The sequence below is a fragment of the Acartia tonsa genome, chromosome 5, assembly GCF_053477335.1.
Source record: "Acartia tonsa isolate MP-2025a chromosome 5, ASM5347733v1, whole genome shotgun sequence".
Classification (NCBI taxonomy): domain Eukaryota; kingdom Metazoa; phylum Arthropoda; class Copepoda; order Calanoida; family Acartiidae; genus Acartia; species Acartia tonsa.
In genome coordinates, this window is record NC_137264.1 from 34340834 (window position 1) to 34362960 (window position 22127).

The following is a 22127-nucleotide window of genomic DNA, read 5'->3' on the forward strand; positions in this document are numbered from 1 at the left end:
CTTAAAAGTTAAACTTTCTACCTTTACATTAGATAAAATAAAACTAATTCTAGATTTCACCTAAAACCTAAAATGCACGGAGAGAAGGGAATCGAACTGCTACGCGAAGCTGCTCGTAGTCAAGATGTACTTCTACCCTTTAATGAAGACCAGGTATTACTTACTTAGGCATGTTCTCGTGAATTATTCATATGAGTAAATTATATATATAAACTAATCAATAATGATGTATCGAGTTTTTGAAATAAATTTACAAGTAATTAAAGTAAAACAATTTTAAATAAATATGATTTTTAGGTTAGACAAACTTTGGAAGAAACTAAACAACTGTGGGAGAAGAACCGCCAAGAAGTGGCTGAATTATCAAGTGCTACTGTTACCCCAAGCATAGCTTATAGGTATTTAGAATCTAGAAAGATTAATTTTGACTGGGGGGAAGAGGTGGGAGGGGGTAAATCTCACATTTTTAGAATGAACTAAGCCAAAAATTTAGTGGTTTCAGTACCTACATGGATGGATTTTGAGAGGGGGGGGGGGGTCATTCAAATCTCTATGAAGTAAGGTAAATGTTTAGCCAACCTCTTTACGTCATATGACAATATATTATCTTTTCAGTACACTTCCACACTAATTTTTAAGATGAGTTGCAAAGAAAAACAAACCTAGAGATTTATCCTCAATATAGATTTTTTCTGGGTCATACTGTAGACAATTTTTTTTTGTCCACTTAAAATACATATATACCCAGAATTATATTATTTGAAGGCATGCGGCTGTTGAAAGAAACAAGAGATGTATGCTTGCCTACATCAATGCTAGAATGGAGAAAATTAGGTACGTTTTATTATATTTCCATTATGTACCTACTGCTTAATAAAAACAAGCATTTTTAAAATACTTCAATGTTAACATTATACTTAGTTAATTATTAAGTTCTTTTCAGCTCTTCCCAATTAAATTTTTTATAAAAAAAAATCCTTATAGGAATATGAGATGGCAATTTGGAGCTGTTTTACCTCCAGAGATCAAAGCAAACCTTTGTGAACCAGAACAAGAGTTCTTCACTAAGTATAACAGGAATGGTTTTACACTTTAGTCCATAAAATTAGGAGAAACTTTATAGAAAAATCCACACAAACTAAACTTATCATAGATTCTCTTTATGTCTCTCTGTAGTTAAGTATGTAATCGCATAGAATTTGCAAAATTATGGCTTTTATGTATGAACACTCTGGAACAGGATCTTGGTGAATTACATGGCAAGTATTGATACAGACATCACTGAAGATTTAGCTCCTCCAAGGTCGTTGTACGTTGACGTCAGGTATGATTATTGATTATTAATTACAAGGTAATAGTCTGTTCTGTACGAACCATTCCTAAAAATCACAGCGTTCAGACGTTTGGGATCTACTTTATTATGCAATATTTGCTGTTCAGCTGTAAGGAATTCAATACATCTATATTATGAAGTAGTAGTTATGCTTGAGTTAAGTTAATAGGTAATTTCTACAATATATCACATTGATCAAGTTGTGCTTTGGGTTTCGAATGATTATGTAGTATATTGGGTCGATTACTAAGTTTTCCCTTGTGTACGAGATGGGTGCAGCTGTAAAAAATTAAATAGATATGAATTGAGATCTGCAATAAAATATAAACAAAACCAAGGAATAATATAAATTTAGAAGATTTTTTTATGTATTATTTTTAACTATCCTACATATGTTATGCATAATTTTTAGGGTAAAACAAGATTATGGAGAACTGGAACTTCCCGACGGAGATGTTGTCCAACTCAAAGTTGGCACTCAGTACCATCTACCTAGGAGTATCTGTGAACAGCTGATCAATCAAGGCATTCTTGAACATGTCCAGTCTTAGAATCACAGACTATAGTTTTTAGGTTTGAATAAAATAATTCTTTTTTTGCTCTCAAAGGATTTGTATAATTTCAACATAGTTAAAATAATCCTTATATCTATGATTTTTATCGTAATATGTTGGATTATTAATAGAAGTGTCCTCAATGGAAAGTATGTCTTCAAGATGTTTGAAATAATGTTAATGTGTAAAGTAAGTGAATTAAAAAATAATTTTATTTAATTGTAAACTTTTATGTATTATTCAACCAATTACGCTTATAAGTACCTGTATTAAATCAGCAGCATTTATTAAATAATTCGCGCCAGTGCCTTTTTATATTGTAGTTATTGAAATTCGGATTTAATATAGTTTACAGTAAATTATTGCTATTTTTTCTATAAGAATTTAAATATGTGCTATCGGCAAAATAAGGCGTAAAAATCATGCAACTTTTTAGCCAGTAGCTAATTCTTTAACATTTTATCTTGGCTACTTTAGATTATTTGTAGGCCATCTTATGCTTCTTATTTTAGACAAAACTTAAACTTAAAGCTATTGTTTCCCCCTAGCAGCTCAGTATTAAATTTCTTAGGTATTTTATCATGAACTGTAAAATCCTGAAAATCTACCAAAACGTAACTATTACAATATCTACTTAATGTAACACCAACTTTCAGACATACATAATGTTTCTATCATTACTAGGAAGAACTGTTTGCCTCACCTGTGAAAATGTAATTAAACAACAGGTACCTAGTTAATGTTACATTGTGTGTATGTTTTGTGAAGCTAAGTTTCTTAGTGAATGGACCTAAGTTGTCATGGAGTAACTACTTAGGAAGGTAGATTACAGTAATTATAAATTCCTGATCATTTTTATTTATAGCTGACTGCCCTCCTTTTTGTCACCAACATTTACCTATAAGATTAGTCTTCGTCAAATTATCTAGCCTGGATTTCAATTGTGAAAGGCAAAATTATTTCGATATATATTTTATTGTTTTAGGTTAGATTTGCTGGACACAATAAATGGAGCAATATTCGTCATACTAAAGGAGCTAAAGATCAACAGAGGGGTAAAATAACTACACAATACGTTCACAGGTATGACATTTAAAACTGTTGTTCATCCTTTAAGAATTAATCTTAATCTATTTATTTACATATAATACAAATTAGAACGATGTCTGTCTGTCTGTTTGTTTGTATGTTTGTATGTTTGATTGTTTGTTTGTACTGAAGGATCTCACTAACCGCTAAGTCGATCGGGTTCTCCTTAACAGGGTAACTTCTCATAGGTCACTGGAAGGTTAATTTTTTGGGGAGGTTTTTAACTTTTTGGGGAGGGTACCACTTCACACTCCCAAGAGAAATCGTCCCTAGAAAAACTTGTCCGCCTCCACCCACCCACCCCCAAAAATATTTATTTTCAAAAAACTAAAAGAAAAAATGTGGTTGTGGGGGTGGGTTAACTTTTTTGGGGGAGGGTACCACCACCATCCCTAGAGAAATCGCCCCTAGACAAAAAATTGACCCCCCTTTCCCCCCACAAAATTTTTAAAAATCTTTTTTTTTAATCTAAATTTGGAAGGTATACATTCCCGGCCTTAGGTGCAGTCAATGGGAAATAAATAATATACAGCAGTTCAATGTTGATTCAAGAAAATAGACGTATTTGAACCACATTTTTTTCAGAATTTCTATTGCTATCCGGGACAAAGGCGGAGACAATAATCCTGATACAAATGCAAAACTAAAAAGGTTTTCATACAATTAAGCAAACAAATAGTGATTACCCTCCAAAAGTCTATCAAAAGTTATATCTCCATAAAAACCCAGAGACAGAAATCCCCACTTTATTTTTCAGTTACTTAAGTCTTGACAATGAGGTAAATTGACATTCTTACCCCCCCTCCCCCCCCCCCCCAAAAAAAAAATACACAGAGGTAGGTATTGATTTTACACCCCGGGGCAGTGTTGTGGAGCCGCTTCAATATTCTATGACTTCGGTTCCACCTCTGAGTAATGTTGATCTAGCTCTGACTCAGGCTCCGGTTCCTACCTAAAATAAAAAGCTCTAAAAATTTTTTTTCCAATTTGAGAAAAATTGACTTGAAACACTTAACAAATTTCCAAATTATAGAATTTTAATATTAAGTTTAATCATGGTATATATATTTCTTATCATTTTTTCCAGATATTTTTGTAGCTACCCCCGGAACCGGATCTATGTTGGCAAAATGATCAGGTTCTTGTTACCGCCAAATATGGCATATCCGGCTCCACAACACTGCCCCGCGAGCTTCGCGCACTAGATTCCCTCCCCCTCTCAAAAAAGTTTAATTATCCTACTATTGAGATTTTCGCCACACACCCCCTAAAAAAAGCTCGGACGTCTTTGGTTTGGAATCAAATGTTGACATTGAGCATGCAATGTGCATATATATACATTATACATTGTTAAAATTTTGGCCCTTAGCCAAAATATGGTTGATTTATGCAAAATATTTTTTCTCAAATGGAAAAATAAAAATAGTACAAGCACTGCTAAGTTTTTAAAAAGGGGGGGGAGGCGAAAGTGACACTTTTTGAAACCAAAACTTAAAGTCAAAGGAACTCCACTAAAAAAAAGAGTTACAGGTCTGACATTTTGCATGGCAGTTGCTTCATAGGGGTACAATATGGAACTATGAAGAAACGGCGGCGCAACCGCCGAAAACTGCCGAGAAAAGGCACAAAAAATTTCGGCGGGAAACGGCGGTTTTCGGCGGTTGCGCCGCCGTTTCTTCACAGTTCCATATTGTACCCCTATAAAGCAACTGCCATGCAAAATCTCAGACCTGTACCTAACTCTTTATTTAGTTGAATTCCTTTGTTCAACTCTAGTTTTTTGCAAAAAGACCTGTTTTTAAAGCTCTTGTATCATCTCAATTTTAAAGATTTTTATAAAATTTCAATTGTAGTGTGTAGATATAAACCTGAAATTTACCCCAAAAAATTAGGGCCGTCTAAATTATAACATATGAAAGACCATGCAATCTGGCAATTTTGACTTTGGAAGATTACTTGCTACACCTTAGTCCTTTATATGTTATAATTTAGAAGGCCATCATTGTTTTTGTCAAATTTCAGGTTTATATTGACACACTAGAATTGAAATTTTGTAAAAATCTTTAAAATTGAGATGGTACAGGATCTTTAAAAACAGATCTTTTTGCCGATTTTAAAATCTTTGCAGCAGTGCTTGTACCATGGCAATTTTTGCATTACAGAAAAAATATTTTGCATGGGTCATTTTTTTGCATAAATCAACCATATTTTGGCTGGGGGCCAAAATTTTTCTAAAACGGGACGGTGTATTATACATAATACAAAATTTTACACAATTATAAGTTTTCGAATTTGTATGTCACTATTGAATAAACAAAGGGAGAGCTCCTTATTGATATGCTTCATTACATGAAAAAACTATGTAGAATTTTAGCAGAAGCATATTCAGAAAATATTCCAAAAGCTTCACTGCAAGGTGCTCTCAAGAACTTTATGAAAAGTGATACACAAGAGGTTGGTTATATTTCTAGTTATAGCAGCGCAGATTCAATGTCTATAGGTATGTTTGGCATAAATACTTTTACTTTACTAAAATTAGATTTTTAAACTCCCATCAGAATTAATGTTTTTTTATTTCTTCGTGTAAACATCAGTCATAATTGAGTATTTTATAAGAAATAAATAGTCTGTCTTCTTTTTATATAACATTTTTTTTGTCTAATGAACTAGGCACCTACCTACATTTTTTCCTTCAAAATTTTTTTATTATACAGTTCATTGATGAAATTGGTTCCTGTTTCAGTATAATTTTGAAGTTAGCCTGCCTGGGGGTGTTGCCTTTTTACTGGAATGTGTAGCCAAGAATAGATTACAGGCAGAACATGACATTTTAACAGGTAATTTTAGTTATTTATAGAACAAAATATGCATCTTATGAAACTTTTGGTTCTCCGCAGGTCAAAAAAAACTAGAGACTACTCACCTGCAGTTAGGGAGACTGGGATGGTTTGGTAGTGGTTCATAACCTTAAATTTGCTTTTTACCAACAAAAAGTAAAAATAAAAATTTTCCTAGCTGTGGAAAAAATCATTTCCCCACCCCTCCCTCCCCTCTAGTTCAAATATTAAGTATAAGCTATTTTACCTTAGTAAATAGCTTCTTAAAGCTGCTAATCAGTAAAGTCATTCATAATTGAAAAGTTTGGGTGGGAAACAGCTTTTAGTTTTTCTACCGTTTAAAATTGTATAAACTTGATGACAGATTTTCTAGTTTTATAGGTTTTTTCCCCTTCACATATTTTTATTCTCTCCCCCACCCCCCTCCCTCTTACTTTGCCAGGATCCTTCTCAGAATATATATACACCCCTGAATTAAAAATATACTAAACTAATTATGTTAATAGTGCTAAAGAAGAGGGGAGGAACCTTAGAAAAACATCAGAAAACAAAATTTGAACACAAAGGAATAATTCTGGCTCAAGTAAAAAAAGAATCATTAGATTTGTTAGAGGTAAGAAATTTACATGTTTTCATTTTTTGGACCAATATTTTATGTTTTTAGTTGTTGATATTTTAAGATTTTGTAAAATCATCTTGAAAGGATATACATTGTACAAGGAGGGGGGAGGGGGTAAAGGGCTAATTTCTTTCCCTCCCCGCAAAAAAAAAAAACTCTGAAACCCCAAAACTTGACGCCATGGTACAAACAATGCCCTTGGTTTTAAAAACATGTCATTTTGACATTTCACACAAAATTTTGATCCCCCTATTGAGATTTTGTTCACTCCCCCCCCCCCCCCCGCCTCTAAATAACAAGCTAGCTAGTTGACATTCTATCTACACAGGACGATGCTATAGAGGCAGGAGCTGAAGATGTCAGTTTACTTGACGGTGAAGATAACATGGCGGAGTTTACAACCAGTGTTTTGGACTTAACAGCTGTTAAAGAAGCTTTACAAGGTATGTTCTATTTTTTTATAGTAGCTCCTCTATAATTAACTTTGTCTGTACGTACCAGTCACAGCTTGATGCATAATGAGGGATTTCTTTAAATATATCTCGTTGGTTTTGGCTCCAATTGCCAATCCATCTATAATACAAAGTCTGTCCGTCTGAAGCTTAAGATCTCAGTAACCACTGAACCGATTGGGCTCTACTTTTCAGGGATTATACCTACTGGTCCTGTGATGTTTTTAAGCTATTTTCCTGGGGGGTGGGACCCCCCCCCCCAAAAAAAAAAAAACAACCCCCAATTTTTTTATTTTTTTTTTTTTTTTGTAGGAGATATCCTTGGTCCTTTTTTTTGTAGAGATGAGTTCTTAAAAGATGCCGCGTTTTTTCGAAAATTTTTTAGACATTGCTTGATTGAACGAAGACGATACACAGAGTATACAACATAAGAATCCAAAATTTTAAAATTATTATTTTAGCCATTTGTATAATGTCTAATACAACTTAAATCCATTTTCGCTGCATATTTATTAATGCATCCTTTTAGATCTGTATTAGACATGATACAAATGGCGAAAATAATAATTTTGAAGTTTGAATTCTAAATTTGTATACTCTGTTAAAAACCTTATTCCATCTCCGCAGGGTTTCGGATCCGCATTGATTTTATGCGGATCCGGATCCGGATCCTCAAAATTTGGTCAGTGCGGATCCGGATCCGGATCCTACTGGATCCGGATCCGGATCTTTGACAATAAAAATAAAATCACCAAATTTTTCAAAAAAATTTATTCTTCAATTCGAAGTCAAAAATACTTTTAATTTTCAAGTCTGAACCTAAACCTTAAAGATTGGCTCTCATCAAGAGAATGTCTGAGATTTTATATAAATTTAGGTAGATTTTTCCATTTTTTCCGCATTTTTTGGAGTCTAAGGATCCGGATCCGGATCCGCATTTTTTTTGCGGATCCGGATCCTTGGACTCAAAATATGCGGATCCTTGCGGATCCGGATCCGGATCCGAAACCCTGCCATCTCGAAGATCAATGCCCCGTACGATTTTAACAGAGTATTCAACTTGAGAATTCAAAATTTCAAAATTATTATTTTCGCCATTTGTATAATGTCTAATACAGATCTAATTTTAAATTATTATTTTACCCATTTGTGTTGTGTTTTAAATGATTTATTTTTTCTTATTAAACAAATCATAGACAAATTAAATATGATAATATTACATATTATAAACATATTTATATATATACATGTTAAAACATAATGTTATATTTTGATTTATATTGATTTCATATTACTTTTTTTAAAACAATGGAGATCGGACGTTATCTAACAGCTAAAAATGTCTAACACAGCTCTAAAAAGATGCATTAATAAATATGCAGCGCAAATTGGATTTAAGTTGTATTATTTTGAATTCTTATGTTGTATACTCTGTGTTGAAATCCCATCGTCTTCGTTCAATCAATCAATGTCTAAAAAATTGTCGAAAAAACGCGGCATCTTTTAAGAACCCATCTCGGGAGATTTCCTTGGTCCTCCTTATTTATTTTTTTTTTTACGAATTTCACCTTAACTTTTTTTATCATCTCTTGGGGCAAAGCCCCTAGAGGAGAGGGGCGTAGCCGCTAGTAGTTATTAGATAGCAACTTACTATTCCCCTCTATTGTTGGTGTTATGAACACCATTTTATTACTAAAGCTTTTATATTTTAGGAAAAGGTTATATATGCGTGGAATCGAACATCGTTTATATTCCAGTGTTTCCCGTTTCTCCAAGTCAATTAGAGCTAAAGGTAGAAAAATATTTCAATCAGGGTTGGCATTAAAAAAAACAAGGTGGGGATGGTTTTTTAAAAAAATATTTATACAAAGGCCTATCTTTCCAGTTAGGTATATCTTTTTAGTAGCGAAGCTACTCTATAATTCACTTTGTCCGTCCGTAACGCTATGGGGGAAATGGGATTTACTCAGCTCCTATAAAAGATAGAATGCTGAAATTTTTTGACAACATTCCCATCATTAAGGAGCACAATTGACTATAAAACATCATTGGCGTTCGGACCGATTTTTAGCAGGTTTTAGGCTATTTTTATATTTTTCACATTTTTCTCTATGTCTTCAGTGTTTATGGTCCGATTTTCAAAATTTTTTCAGTTACAGATATCAAATTAAATTTCCCGTCGTTTAAAGGAACAACCATGAAGGCCAGACTGCCTCTTCAGCAGGTTTTAGGCTATTTTTATATTTTTCACATTTTTCTCCATATCTTCAGTGTTTATGGTCCGATTTTCAAAATTTTTTCAGCTATAGATATCAAAATCAAATTTTCCGTCTTTTAAAGAAAACAACCATGACGGCCAGACTGCCTTTTTAGCAGGTTTTAGGCTGTTTTTTATATATTTAACATTTTTCTCCATATCTTCAGTGTTTATAGTCCGATTTTAAAAATTTTTCAGTTATAGATATCAAAATTAAATTTCCCGTCTTTTAAACAAAATAACCATGACGGCCAGACTGCCTTTTTAGCAGGTTTTAGGCTATTTTTATATATTTAACACTTTTTTCCATATCTTCAGTGTATATGGTCCGATTTTCCAAATTTTTTTATTTAAGGATTTAAAAATTAAATTTTTTGTCGTTTTAATAAAACAACCATGACGGCCAGACTGCCTTTTATCAGGTTTATGGCTATTTTTATACGTTTTACATATTTTCCAATATCTTTGTATATTTTGATGCAATTTTCAAACTTTTATGGGATATCTGTATCAAAATAATTTTTCCCATTGTTATGAGCATCTTTAATATAGTTTACTTTGACCATCGTCATCATGCAAAATAAAACAAGGTTTCATGTTTATTTTATCCAATAAATCTATTCTTGATTTTAGTAAAAACCTTTTGAATTCCAATCGACGATTTTTTGTGCTTCGCTACTTATGGATGTTGTCATCCTTGTTTTGGCAATAATCGGATGTCTTATGTCAATGAAGTATGATGTACCTAGTTTAATCGGATGTTAGATTCTTAAACTAAAAAAGCATAAAAAAAATAATATTTAGTTTTTAAATGCAGTGAATGTATGTATATCTGCCAAAGTAGTAGGATGTTCTTTTGTCTAAATAAAAGGGAGAGCGTCACGAAGTGCATTTATGGAGTTTGGGAACTTTGAGTATTCAATCTAAAATATAATAAATATATTTATATATTTAGTAATCTTTTTTTCCTTTCAATGAGGCATAGATTTTCATCAAAACTCGTCTTTTTCTTGAAATATTATATTGTTGTCGGAATTGTGTAACTTTAAATTATCACTTAATTGTTTTAGGCGGCTTTGAGTTTGAAAGAAATATTAGAACAAACTGACATAGTAATGGCTGTACATCCAAACTTTTAGTAATATTTATAGAGTAGCCACTCTGTAGGTAACTTCTTTCATTGAAAGTTATCAATGTGATATTATATGAGAATTTTCTTCACTAGCCACTCCGTAGGTAACTTCTTTCATTGAAAGTTATCAATGTGATATTATATGAGAATTTTCTTCACTGAAATACATTATTTATACACCTCGATAGTGATACAGGGACAATTTTTAAAGGGATCTTAATGCGAGTTTTAAATTACCAATGAAGATTTAATAAAAGTATCATAAAGGCTTCAGCCAATGAGTGAGACCATAAATCATTGTTACTTTTTCAAACCTTTTATCTTTGATCTTTATTTCCATTCACCTTTGTATGCTTTCATCCTTGTTTGTTCATAGAAAACAAATCTTTGCTGACTAACTAAAACTTTTCCCCTCATATCTCTTGGGTATTCTAACCAAGGGTTCAATGCAGCTCAAAACGTTGTAATTTAGTTTGATATGAAGATTAAATTGCTAGAAAATAATATAAGCTCAGGGATATAGGGATAGGAATGACAATGGACTTAAATTTTTTTTTATTCTAAACATCTACTTTTGGTAGACTATAATTCTGTGGGCAAAGAAATAAAGTTTATTTGGTTTAATTTTAGCACCTTAGTCCTCTCCCTCTCCGTATAGAACTATCTTGATATTTTTATATTTTCAGACAAGATAAAATGAATTACGTAATTCTTGGCATGGGAGATGTCTGGTAAGTAACATGGTTACATGATATGTTTTTTTCGTATTCGCGGTCAACTGTCTTGTCACATTCAAGATCGTTCAAGCTTTTTTTAGTGATAGGGAGGGGGATGGGTTGTGGCGGTAATTACGGAGGGTAAAATTAAACACCCATTAACCGTCCCCCATGTACATCCTTGATCACATCGTATTATACACAATTTTCATCGTTTCAAGTATGAAACCACATTGAATTATTTAAGAATATCGTATTTCATTTTACACATACACTTCTAAACATTGATTTAGTCTTAATTTGGAGAAAACTTTTTAAAATTTGGCGGGAAATGACGTTATTCGGCTGTAGCTGCAGTACCACCATGTTGTCCATCATTATATCTTTCTAGGAATTGTTAACTGTCCAGACCATGGTGAAAACTCACAACTTGGCGCCGCACAACAACAACAACAAAATCTTGAGACAGAGTCACAACACCATAAGTTACCAGAGGCTCAGTCTCAACAGCAAGAAGACTCAACTGCAAAGGAAGAGTCAGCTGGACAAAAAGAAGAGTCAGCTGGACACGAACAAGACTCAGCTACAAAAGAAGAGTCAGCTGGACAAGAAGAAGACTCTTCAGCAAAAGAAGAGTCAGCTGGACAAGAACGGGACACTACACAGGAACAAGGAGAAGAAAATACAGAGGAGAGTTCTTGTAAACACGAGAATACAGGTAAATGTCTCCTAAAGTCTATTGAAGCAATTTGCCACTTTTAGACAATAATAACACCTGGATGACAAAACTTATAAGTAGCGAATTGACACAGTTGAAACTTTGGGGGAAAATATTTAAAATCGTCAACTGTACTTTCCTTCCCTGAATCATCAACTTGTAGCTTTCTCATTGGTAACACACAAATGTCAACAATTTAATATTTATGGAAACCTTTTCCTTTTTTTAGTTGTGCTGATTCTCTATGCATGGGGTAATTTGCAACTCTGTCTGACAGTTATATATTTTCAAACAAATATGTCTTTTCTCTATCTTAATATAAAAGTAAAAGGATATCTGTTTATCTGTAGCTTAATATCTCGATAACCTCTGGACCGATATGGTTCTCAATTACAAAGAAGCTTCTAGGCCCAGTGGAGGTTTATATATATTTTGGGGGAAAGGGTACCACTATGAGAAGTTGCCCACAAAAAACCTCAAAAAATATTCAATAATCGTTTCATTCTTTCCTTTAAAACTAAAATTAAAAATGGAGGGTCCCCTCCCCCCCCCCCCCCTCCTCCCTCCTTCCAGTTTTCCTCAAGTGCCTCTAGGGTCGTATCCGTTAGATACAAAATAATTTAACTTAGGTAAATAGTTTCACCTTTACTGAAAAATTATTCTTGTTTTAAAAAGAGAGATAGAAATAAATAATGGAAACACTTGTTATTAAAACAGTTTCTATAAAACACTATGTAATCACTGCAATATTAAAGTTAATTTACTAAAAATCTAGTATCAGCGCAGCTACTCAATAGAATTATAGTCTACAAAATAATGTTAAAATAAGTGAATAAACAATTCATATAAAAACTTTTATGTTTAAGGGGGGGGGGGGTGGGGTGAAGTTCTGACACTTTTGCGTAAACAGTGATTATAGGCTTTGTCTTTGGACTGAGATAATAGGTTATTAGGGATAAAATCATTCTTATATGATGAATTTCCCCCAGATTTAAGAGTTTTTGGATAGGCCTCCAGGTTCCGGAGCTCCAGGCCTCCAGGTGGTCTCTGTAAAGGTAAAAATTAAAAATAAGATTTTTTTTGAAGAGTTAGAAGTTAACTTATAAAACAAAATATACTTCTTTTTGATTGTTATTCACATATTTGAAGAAAAAACATACATATTTTGTCTCATAAGCTGACATCTAACTCTTTAAAAAAAAAATTTATTTTATTTTTACCTGTAGAGAGACAACCTGGAGGCCTGGAGCTCCGGAACCTGGAGGCCTATCCAAAAAATCTTAAATCTGGGGGAAATTCATCATATAAGAATGATTTTATCCCACATAACCTATCCTCTCAGTCCAAAGACAAAGCCTTTAATCACTTTTTACGCAAAAGTGTCAGAACTTCCCCCCCCCCTTGATAATGCGAATTACTAGCGCGACTTTTGTATAATAATTAGATACCTCCGTTCTACCATAAAACTCTTAGTTTGTCTATCATATTCACTTAAGTAAAAAATCTTTTTATGTCTAAAATATTAAAGGTTTTTTTTTGCAATTTATTTGTGCATAGTTGTTTTAGTTTTGTATTAAAGAATTATAACAATATACCTAATTGATTAAGGGGGGGGGGGGAAGTTCTGACACATTTGCGTAAACCTGGTGTATAGGCTTTATCTTTTGACTGAGAGGATAGGTTATTAGGGATAAAATCATTCTTATATGATGAATTTCCCCCAGATTTAAGATTTTTTGGATAGGCCTCCAGGTTCCGGAGCTCCAGGCCTCCAGGTGGTCTCTGTACAGGTAAAAATAAAAAAATAAATTTTTTTTTTAAGAGTTAGATGTCAGCTTATGAGACAAAATATGTATGTTTTTTCTACAAATATGTGAATAACAATCAAAAAGAAGCATATTTTGTTTTATAAGTTAACCTCTAACTCTTCAAAAAAAAAATCTTATTTTTAATTTTTACCTGTACAGAGACCACCTGGAGGCCTGGAGCTCCGGAACCTGGAGGCCTATCCAAAAAATCTTAAATCTGGGGGAAATTCATCATATAAGAATGATTTTATCCCTAATGACCTATCCGCTCAGTCCAAAGATAAAGCCTATACACCAGGTTTACGCAAATGTGTCAGAACTTTCCCCCCCCCCCCCCTTGCTTTTAATTTTGTTATGAATTTTTGCTTTAGCTTCTTCTTACTGCTAACCTTCCGAGGTCAGAATTATCATTGTTGAATTTTTATTAGTTTATTAGCTACTCTATAAACAGTAAACTATTAGGGTCAGTCATAGCTACGAGTTAGATAAGTAAAAAGAGAGCTATCTTAATTTAATTGTTTGCAAAGTACAGCGATCTCTCCAACGTCGACTCCCGCTTATTGCTGTAAAAACACACATAATTACGTATGACAGTTCAATGTCGTTTTCTATTTTAAATTGGTAACTTATTGGTGCTGTTGTAATTATGATCATAATCATTCTTGTTTTAATTATTGAATATTATTATCTTATCATTTATTAGTGTAATACCTATACATAATGATAATTTGTTTATTTTTGCAAAATGTACATTTTATCTTTTGTTATTTCAATTTTTAAAGATGTTAGGTAGTTCAAAAGTTGGAGTTATTTAAATAGGTTTATTTTTGTTTAGTAGCAAAAACAAGCTTTTCATTATACTGAATTGTTTTGTAGTATACTTACTCTGGAACTAGGATTGGGCCTTCTTACTGTCCGCCTGACACTGATAGTTAAGAATATTGTCTAAAGAGTTTTCTCCAATAGACTTTACCTAATGATTGTGTTTTCGTTTTCGCCAAATTATAAAAAAAATTATTTCTCTAGGAAAGGACCTCTAAAATTGTGGTCTAATATTTTTTTAGGGTAAGGCCGGATATCCGGCCATTTTCAATATCCGGCCGGATACCGGATATTGGAACTTTCCGGAACCCGGATAACCGGCTGATTTCAAATGCCGGATATCCGGTTATCCGGCTGGATATCAAGTTATTTGCCAGATATTTGTTGTTGACCAAATATCCGACCGGATATTTGGTATCCGGCCCAACCCTAATTTTTTTTTCTGTCAGCCAGTCAGACTTTGTCGTATCTCAGTCATGTTTAAACTGTTTTTCAAAATATTTGTTTTTAAAACAAAAAGAATATGATTTTCTGTCGGTCATTTTATTATACGTTTGTACAGAAAAGAAGGTAGGTAGACTTAGAGCATATTTTAAAATTCAAGGGTAGGAATGTGTTTCCATGAAATTAATATTGCTATATTTTATTTTCAGATGTGCATAGAGAGACAGAGGGTAAGAAAAAGAGTCTGTTACATTACATCTGTAAGATGCTTTCAGACATACTTCTCATAGGAAAATATCATTATTCAAAAATCTTTCATATCGAACCTTTTATGTCAAGGTACAAGAATAAAGTTCTGAAATAAAAGGAGATAACTTTAACAGTGTTATAAGTTATTTTTTCTCCTAGAATCCGTGAAAATCTTTTTTTTTCGCCTTTTATTAAATTTTTGGGTTTATTGATGTTACATAGTGAATAATGAATTTAAATGAAATAGGATTTCTTCTATCCAACCTTTTCTCCTATGTTCTTAACTCTAATGAATCGGTTAAAAGGTAAAGAAATTATATTTTAATTTGGTTTTCATTAAGATTAACTAGGTAAAATCTTCATTTTTAGGTAAATTGATTTATACAAATTTATTTCAGAGAGAAAAAGTGGGATGGGAATTACTAATGTGGTGAATGGGAAGATATTTTATTCTTTGGCTTTCTCAGACCTATAACTTAATTATTTTCAGAAATCCTTTTTGTCTAAATCTGTAGCCAAAACTCGCATTCGTCGGTTTAAGAACTTTGTATAAATCTTTAAACTTAGCAGTTTCCGAACTTTTCAACCAATAATTTTAGGTAACCTACAGAAAGGATAATTTTTTATGTTCACAAATCATTTGGGATTTCTGTCATTTGAACGTTTAATGTCGTGATATTCCTTAAAATTAGTGGCGTGAACAGCCTTCACCAGGGGGGTGACAATCCCCTACCGCACGCAACTTCTTAAAATCCCTGATTAGATAGATAGTTTGTAAAATGGGTGCACCTCCCCTCCCCGGAGGTTTAATTTCGAACATGACACAGTTGGATTCAGCTCCAAGGGGTGGCAAGGCACACAGACATCATATTATTTTTTATGGTCCAGTCAAGGATTCCATTTATCAAGTAGAGGAGGTATCAGGCTCAAAAATTATCTCAAGCTCAGGTTCATAATAGTATCCCATGCCCTGCTTCTCTGTCAGGCATGTGACAGTTATTTTTGATGCTAGAAACAATATGTAGGGGGTCAGGTCAAAGACGTCCAAGCTTTTTGTAGGTTATTAAAGGTTATGAAAGGTTATTTAGGTTTTTGGGGGAGAGGTGAATCCTAATGAATTTATGTAGGTATTTCTTAAAATTTTGAGGAGGGTAAAAAGAGGGGTTTCAAAGTCTGAGTGGGGTGAACATCACTTTGCTCTCCCACCCCTCCCCTAATGAACTTCTACGGAAGAGGTGCCATATTAAAATGGTCAGTAGCTTGCAAGAAAAATAAAAACTGAAGTAGATTGAATCTGATTAATTTAGAAAGAAAAGAAAAAAGTTTTTATCCATCTATTTTCTAGTTACAAAATATTTTCATTTTTCCTTATTATTTACCTGCCCGAACTATGTATAAAAACTTAAATAAAAAATGTTACTTTCAAATTATTTTGTTTTTAAGCTAATTTTTTTTTGCAGAGATAATGAAACAGTTAATAATACAAATTGATATAAAATGTTCAATGTACATTTCCATAAAATGTACTTTATAATAAGTTTTAAAAGTATATTTTGAATTAGGCCATTCAGTTATCCTTAAATGAAAGAAACAGTATTTATATACTATAAATTATACTTATATTATTTGGCCAAGAAAGATAATTTTAAAACATATTAGTTAAAACAGATTGGCCTAAGATTTAACTAACTTTAACAGGGTCTATATCTGTAGTGCCCAAACCCAGCAAGGCTACCCAGTATCCAATATAACCTTACAACACTGCCTATTACTTTTCCCTCTTATTTTTTTTTAATCAATAAAGCACTATGAGGTAAAAAGCCGGTTTAGGTACAAATTCGTGACTTCTAAAAATAAGCATTTTGCAGTCAAGGTTGTTAGTTTGTTAGTTTTCTAATAATTTTTATTTTTGTGTTTAGAAAGACTCGGTCACCAGAGCCATTCTTCACGGAGAACAGTCTTGTCAGGGATTATTGGGAGGGACAAGTCTTTCAAGCTTTTAAGGTAAACTAACTTTCTACCCTGGGAGGGAGGGGACATTGGGCTTTTAATTACATTAGTCCTCAAGGTTTCATTCGTTGGCTCAACCACTCAAAGGAATTTTCACTTATATTGAATTATGATTTGTTGGGTGTGTTGTAATCTACAGAATGGGTAATTCTGTGTATAATCATTTGGGATGTACATTAATTTATCGGCCATTGTCTTAGCTCTTAAGATCCCTGCTTTCTTCCGTAAGTTTGCATGTCATTCCAAATTCTCAGAAACCTTTAAGACATGCAATTATAAAGTTAAAAACTTTATGATAAACGTTGTTTGACATCAACTTTCTTAGGATGCGCAAAATTTCGAGAGCTCCTTTTTCATGTTCTACGCTGCTTGGGACAGAGAGAGTCAGGAGTCAAGACAGGTTCTGGATAATGTTGCTATGTTTTACAGGTAGATATTTATATATAAATAGATAGATAGATAGTCTGCGACAGGTTCTGGATAATGTTGCTATATTTTACAGGTAGATATATTTATATAGATAGATAGTTAGTATGGGATATAGAGAGTCAAGACAAGTTCTGGATAATGTTGCTATGTTTTACAGGTAGATATTTATATAGCCTGTATCTTATTCGCCATAACGCTAAGTTTTGGCATCTTTAAAAAACAACGGCGGCGGGACCGCTGCTCCCGCGCGTCGTTCGCTGCCATTTTTCGCCGCCGCCCAAAAAAATTGCTATTGCATTTCTCGCCGAGTTAGGCAATTTGGAATCATTTGAGACATGTTATTTTATTTTTTAATTTTCCCCTTACAAGCAACCCTGTGGGGGGACGTGGTCATTTTTTCAAATTCTCGTTTATCAAGGTATATCTTAAATTCAGTGCTTCTCCTGTACTTTTAAAGATATTGAAACAAAATCTTTTTAAGGTTGGTCAGTAAAAAATATTTTAATAAAAACGGCAACGGTACCGCATTTCTCGCCGAATTAGGCAATTTGAAATCATTTGAGACCATATTATTTTCAAAAATTTGTCCCCTTACAAACAACTCGTTTATCAAGGTATATCCTAAACTCAGTGCTTCTCCTGTACTTTTAAAGATATTGAAACAAAATCTTTATAGGTTAGTCAGTAAAAAATATTTTGATAAAAAACGGCGTCGGTACCGCCGCTTCCGCCGTTTTCTGACGCCGCAAATTTATTGCATTTCTCGCCGAATTAGGCAATTTGGAATAATTTTAAACCATATTATTTTTTTCGGTGGCGGAAAACGGCGGTGGACGGTTGGAGCGGCAGTACCGCCGCCGTTTTTTTAAAGATACCAAAACTTGGTGTGATTAGTGACTTAACTAAAACAATTTACCCAATTACTTCTAAAACTAAGGGAGTAGCACCCAAAATAAAATTGCTGGTATGTCGTGTGGCGAATCACCTCACCCCCCCCCCATTTTTTTTTGCACTATTACTCTGAATTTTTTTAATACTCTATTTTTTGGTCTGTTGGGTGGTTCTCACCTCCAACAGAACAAAACTACCAAGGGTAGACTGACTTCTGATTCTGTTTGTTGCTGATAAATATACAAATAGCCATAATCCCAATAAAGAATCACAAAAAAATAATAAAAAACATGATGAATAAAGACAGAAATACAACAATATTTATTAAATCGCTCGTTTATAGAGATTTGTTTGCAGACAAGACGGATTTTGTTGGTTTGGCTTGGCCAATTATTAAGATACGGGGTTAACTGATTTATATCAGGAATAAGATATAACCAAGAAGCGAAATAAATCTAAAATAATATTTGTATAGCAAATGGAGAAGTCGTCTATTTTACGATGTGTTGCCCACCCCCCCCCCCCCCCCCAAACGACAGCTGAAAAACACTGTAGGTTTCGTGATTTCCCACCCAATTTCGTTGTTGTTATAAGCTGGATTTATATCATAACCTAAAATTATTCTTTCTCTTTTTTTCAGAAAATCTGATGTGATGATAGCTGCTGTAAATTGTTGGTATCCAACAAGTGATTGTGCTAAGGTATGCTTCCCTTTTATGTACATTTTAACCTTTGTTTATTTAAACATTTACAACGTTAAGGTTTGGTAGGTACTTTTCTTTTAGTCTAAAATGATTGCAATTTTAAATAACCAACATGGTAATTTCTTAATATCGAGCTTTATGGATAAATATTTTGCAATAACTTGGTATAAACTACCCATGTCAAATGACACTTGAAATAGAGATAGATATGAACAAATTTCTTACCATTTAGAATATTAGTTATTTACCACAAAAATTTAATCAAATATCATAGCGATCATATAATGCGCCCCCCCCCCCTCCAAAAAAAAAATATTCATAAGATCTAAAAAGGAGATAATAGTTATTTCTCGCATCGTATTATAAACAGAAGCACCTCAGGACTAAAAAATGGTTTTAATCTTATAATTGTATATTATATATCCGCGGAAAGCTGGATATAATACGATGCTAACCATAGTTTTTTCGTATTGATCAGAACCGGTTCCTATCCACCGGATTCGAATGAATACGAGAAAACTTTTAATAAATACCTAGGCAATTTAGATGTTAAAAACTATTCAAAAAAAATTTTAGTATCTAGAAACATCAAGAAATATTTAATTTAGGAATTTGGAGGAAAGAATGGGACTGGACATGTTTTACCTGTATTTATTTTCTACCCCAATTCTATGAAGTAAGATTTTTTTTACAGAATAGCTTCGAAACCGATTATTATCCGCTGTATTAGAACCATTTCTGAAGCCTCAAAATACGTATCGTATCGTATCACAGACAGTTTTCCACATTAATAAAATGATAACCATTAAGTATTAACTGATACAATGGATTTATTAGTATAATCCCTCAACCCGACCAGTGGATCACAAAAACCTAACCAAAAAAATCCATTGTACTGTAAATAATACTTAAGTTTTATGTACATGTTCTCTTATTAGTAAGCATAATTTTTAGAGATGTACATTGCACATAAATGATTCATCCCATTAACTACTAACCCTAGAAAGTTATTCAACTTAAAGGAAATTCTGTTAATTTAATAACGTCGTCATAATGAATAAAGATTAATCTCTAATTTCTCAATATTTTTAGTGGAATTCAGTATCGGGGTCATATCACTCCTTCACATATCATAAGGTAAACATTTTGTTTTCTGCAATATAGGGTAAAGTGGTGATTAACCCCGCCCCCCCCCCCAAACGAATTTTGGGGTGCTGTAGACACCCCCAACCATTAAGGAGGGGGTATTTACCCCTCCAAACAATTTTAGGGGGGAAATATCCCCCCCCCAAATAAATAATCCCTATAAAAAAAAAATGGTGCTTGCTTACATGTGAAGACCGGAGCACCGAAACCCCCCCCCCCCCCCGCTTAGTTTTGACAAAAATCAAAAATAAGGGGGGTGTAGTTTTTTAACCCCCCGCTTAGTTTTGACAAAAATAAAAAATAAGGGGGGGGTAGTTTTAACCCCCCCCCCCCCCCCCTTAATTTCGAAGAAAATCAAAAATAAGGGTAAAATGGGTAAAATAAATTAAACCCTGCCAATAGATTTCAGGGGGGGGGGGGGGGGTTATCCCCCCCCCCCAAAAAAAAAAATAAATAAAAAAGCTTGGACGCCCCTGGAAAAAAGCAATGTACTTCAATTATGTGTCGTAGTCAAATTTTTTAATCCATTTGTTAGATTTTTAAAAATTTTACTTGTTGAATTTTTCCACGTGGTGGCCTGCAGCATCTAGGTATACAAATAGGACTATCCAAAAAATCTTAAAACTTGGAAAAGATTATCTTTCATAAAATTAAACTTTTATTACCTACTAATAACCTATTCTCTTACTCCACAGATCAAGTCTATGCAATACAGTACAACCATACACAAAACGTTTACGCAAATGTGACGAATTCTCCTTCTATTATGTCAAAAAAAACTATATTAAGGGGGGGGGAAGTTTGTACACTTATAGGAAATGAAATTCAGTACCAAAGTTTGGGAGGGTACTGTGGGCTTGTTTTTAAAGTTATCAACCTAGTTCTTTTTGTAGGCTCTCTTATATGACTGGATATACACGTATTTCTTTGAAAATTGAATTTCGGCACTTTCCTTCTAGGGGCTTGTGGAGCAATAGACCCCCCAAAACACTAAAAATATGAGTTCTGAACTTATTTTTAAAGATATCAACCTGATTTTTTTATAATACTTTTTTTAACATAACCGAATCAACGAACCATTACAGATTTCATTTTGGGACTTTCCTTCTAGGGGCTTGTGGAGCAATAGACCCCTCAAAACACTTAAAATATGAGTTCTGACCTTATTTTTAAAGATATCAACCTGATTTTTTTTTATAATACTTTTTTAACATAACCAAATCAACGAACCATTACAGATTTCATTTTGGGACTTTCCTTCTAGGGGCTTGTGGAGCAATAGACCCCTAAAACACTAAAAATATGAGTTCTGACCTTATTTTTAAAGATATCAACCTGATTTTTTTTTTAATAATACTTTTTTAACATAACCGAATCAACGAACCATTACAGATTTCATTTTGGGACTTTCCTTCTAGGGGCTTGTGGAGCAATAGACCCCCCAAAACACTAAAAATATGAGTTCTGACCTTATTTTAAAGGATATCAACCTGATTTTTTTTATAATACTTTTTTAACATAACCGAATCAACAAACCATTACAGATTTCATTTTGGGACTTTCCTTCTAGGGCTTGTGGAGCAAAAGACCCCCAAAAACACTAAAAATATGAGTTCTGACCTTATTTTTAAAGATATCAACCTGATTTTTTTATAATACTTTTTTAACATAAACGAATCAAAGAACCATTACAGATTTCATTTTCGGACTATCCTTCTAGGGGCTTGTGGAGCAAAAGACCCCTAAAACACTAAAAAATATGAGTTCTGACCTTATTTTTAAAGATATCAACCTGATTTTTTTAACACTTTTTTAACATAACCGAACTTGGTAACTTTTACAGATTTCATTTGGGACTTTCCTTCTAGAAGCTAGTGGGGCAAAAGACATGCTGTATTTGTTGCAATTGAAAAACCA

At 33.3% G+C, this 22127-nt stretch overlaps 3 protein-coding genes across 4 annotated transcripts in view; all 3 read left to right on the forward strand.

Annotated features, from left to right (window-relative positions):
• On the forward strand, window positions 1-2544 carry LOC145319990 (DNA replication complex GINS protein PSF1-like). Of its 2 annotated transcripts, XR_013880097.1 has the most exons (7): window positions 1-153; window positions 298-398; window positions 766-834; window positions 985-1072; window positions 1236-1324; window positions 1746-2241; window positions 2459-2544. XR_013880097.1 is itself a non-coding variant. In XM_080162407.1 (6 exons), exons 1-6 carry the CDS (start codon window positions 73-75, stop codon window positions 1882-1884), a joined length of 567 nt encoding a protein of 188 aa, XP_080018533.1. In that variant the 5' UTR covers window positions 1-72; the 3' UTR covers window positions 1885-2544. The 2 variants fall into 2 exon arrangements, 1 of the variants encoding a protein (XP_080018533.1); XM_080162407.1 differs by having other exon boundaries at window positions 1746-2544.
• Window positions 2516-10970, forward strand: LOC145319989 (putative transcriptional regulatory protein Pmob_0807). The gene is made up of 10 exons (XM_080162405.1): window positions 2516-2615; window positions 2873-2970; window positions 3562-3627; window positions 5343-5430; window positions 5720-5813; window positions 6320-6426; window positions 6761-6875; window positions 8597-8676; window positions 10212-10308; window positions 10378-10970. Exons 1-9 carry the CDS (start codon window positions 2553-2555, stop codon window positions 10278-10280), a joined length of 780 nt encoding a protein of 259 aa, XP_080018531.1. The 5' UTR covers window positions 2516-2552; the 3' UTR covers window positions 10281-10308; window positions 10378-10970.
• LOC145319988 (thioredoxin domain-containing protein 11) overlaps window positions 10872-22127 on the forward strand; it is a 24073-nt gene continuing 12817 nt past the window's right edge. The window contains exons 1-9 of the mRNA XM_080162404.1: window positions 10872-11004; window positions 11381-11707; window positions 14991-15067; window positions 15274-15335; window positions 16950-17034; window positions 17366-17469; window positions 19001-19061; window positions 19673-19740; window positions 20157-20201. Of these exons, the coding sequence (XP_080018530.1) occupies window positions 10998-11004; window positions 11381-11707; window positions 14991-15067; window positions 15274-15335; window positions 16950-17034; window positions 17366-17469; window positions 19001-19061; window positions 19673-19740; window positions 20157-20201 (836 nt within the window). The 5' untranslated portion in view covers window positions 10872-10997. The remainder of the gene's footprint in view (window positions 11005-11380; window positions 11708-14990; window positions 15068-15273; window positions 15336-16949; window positions 17035-17365; window positions 17470-19000; window positions 19062-19672; window positions 19741-20156; window positions 20202-22127) is intronic.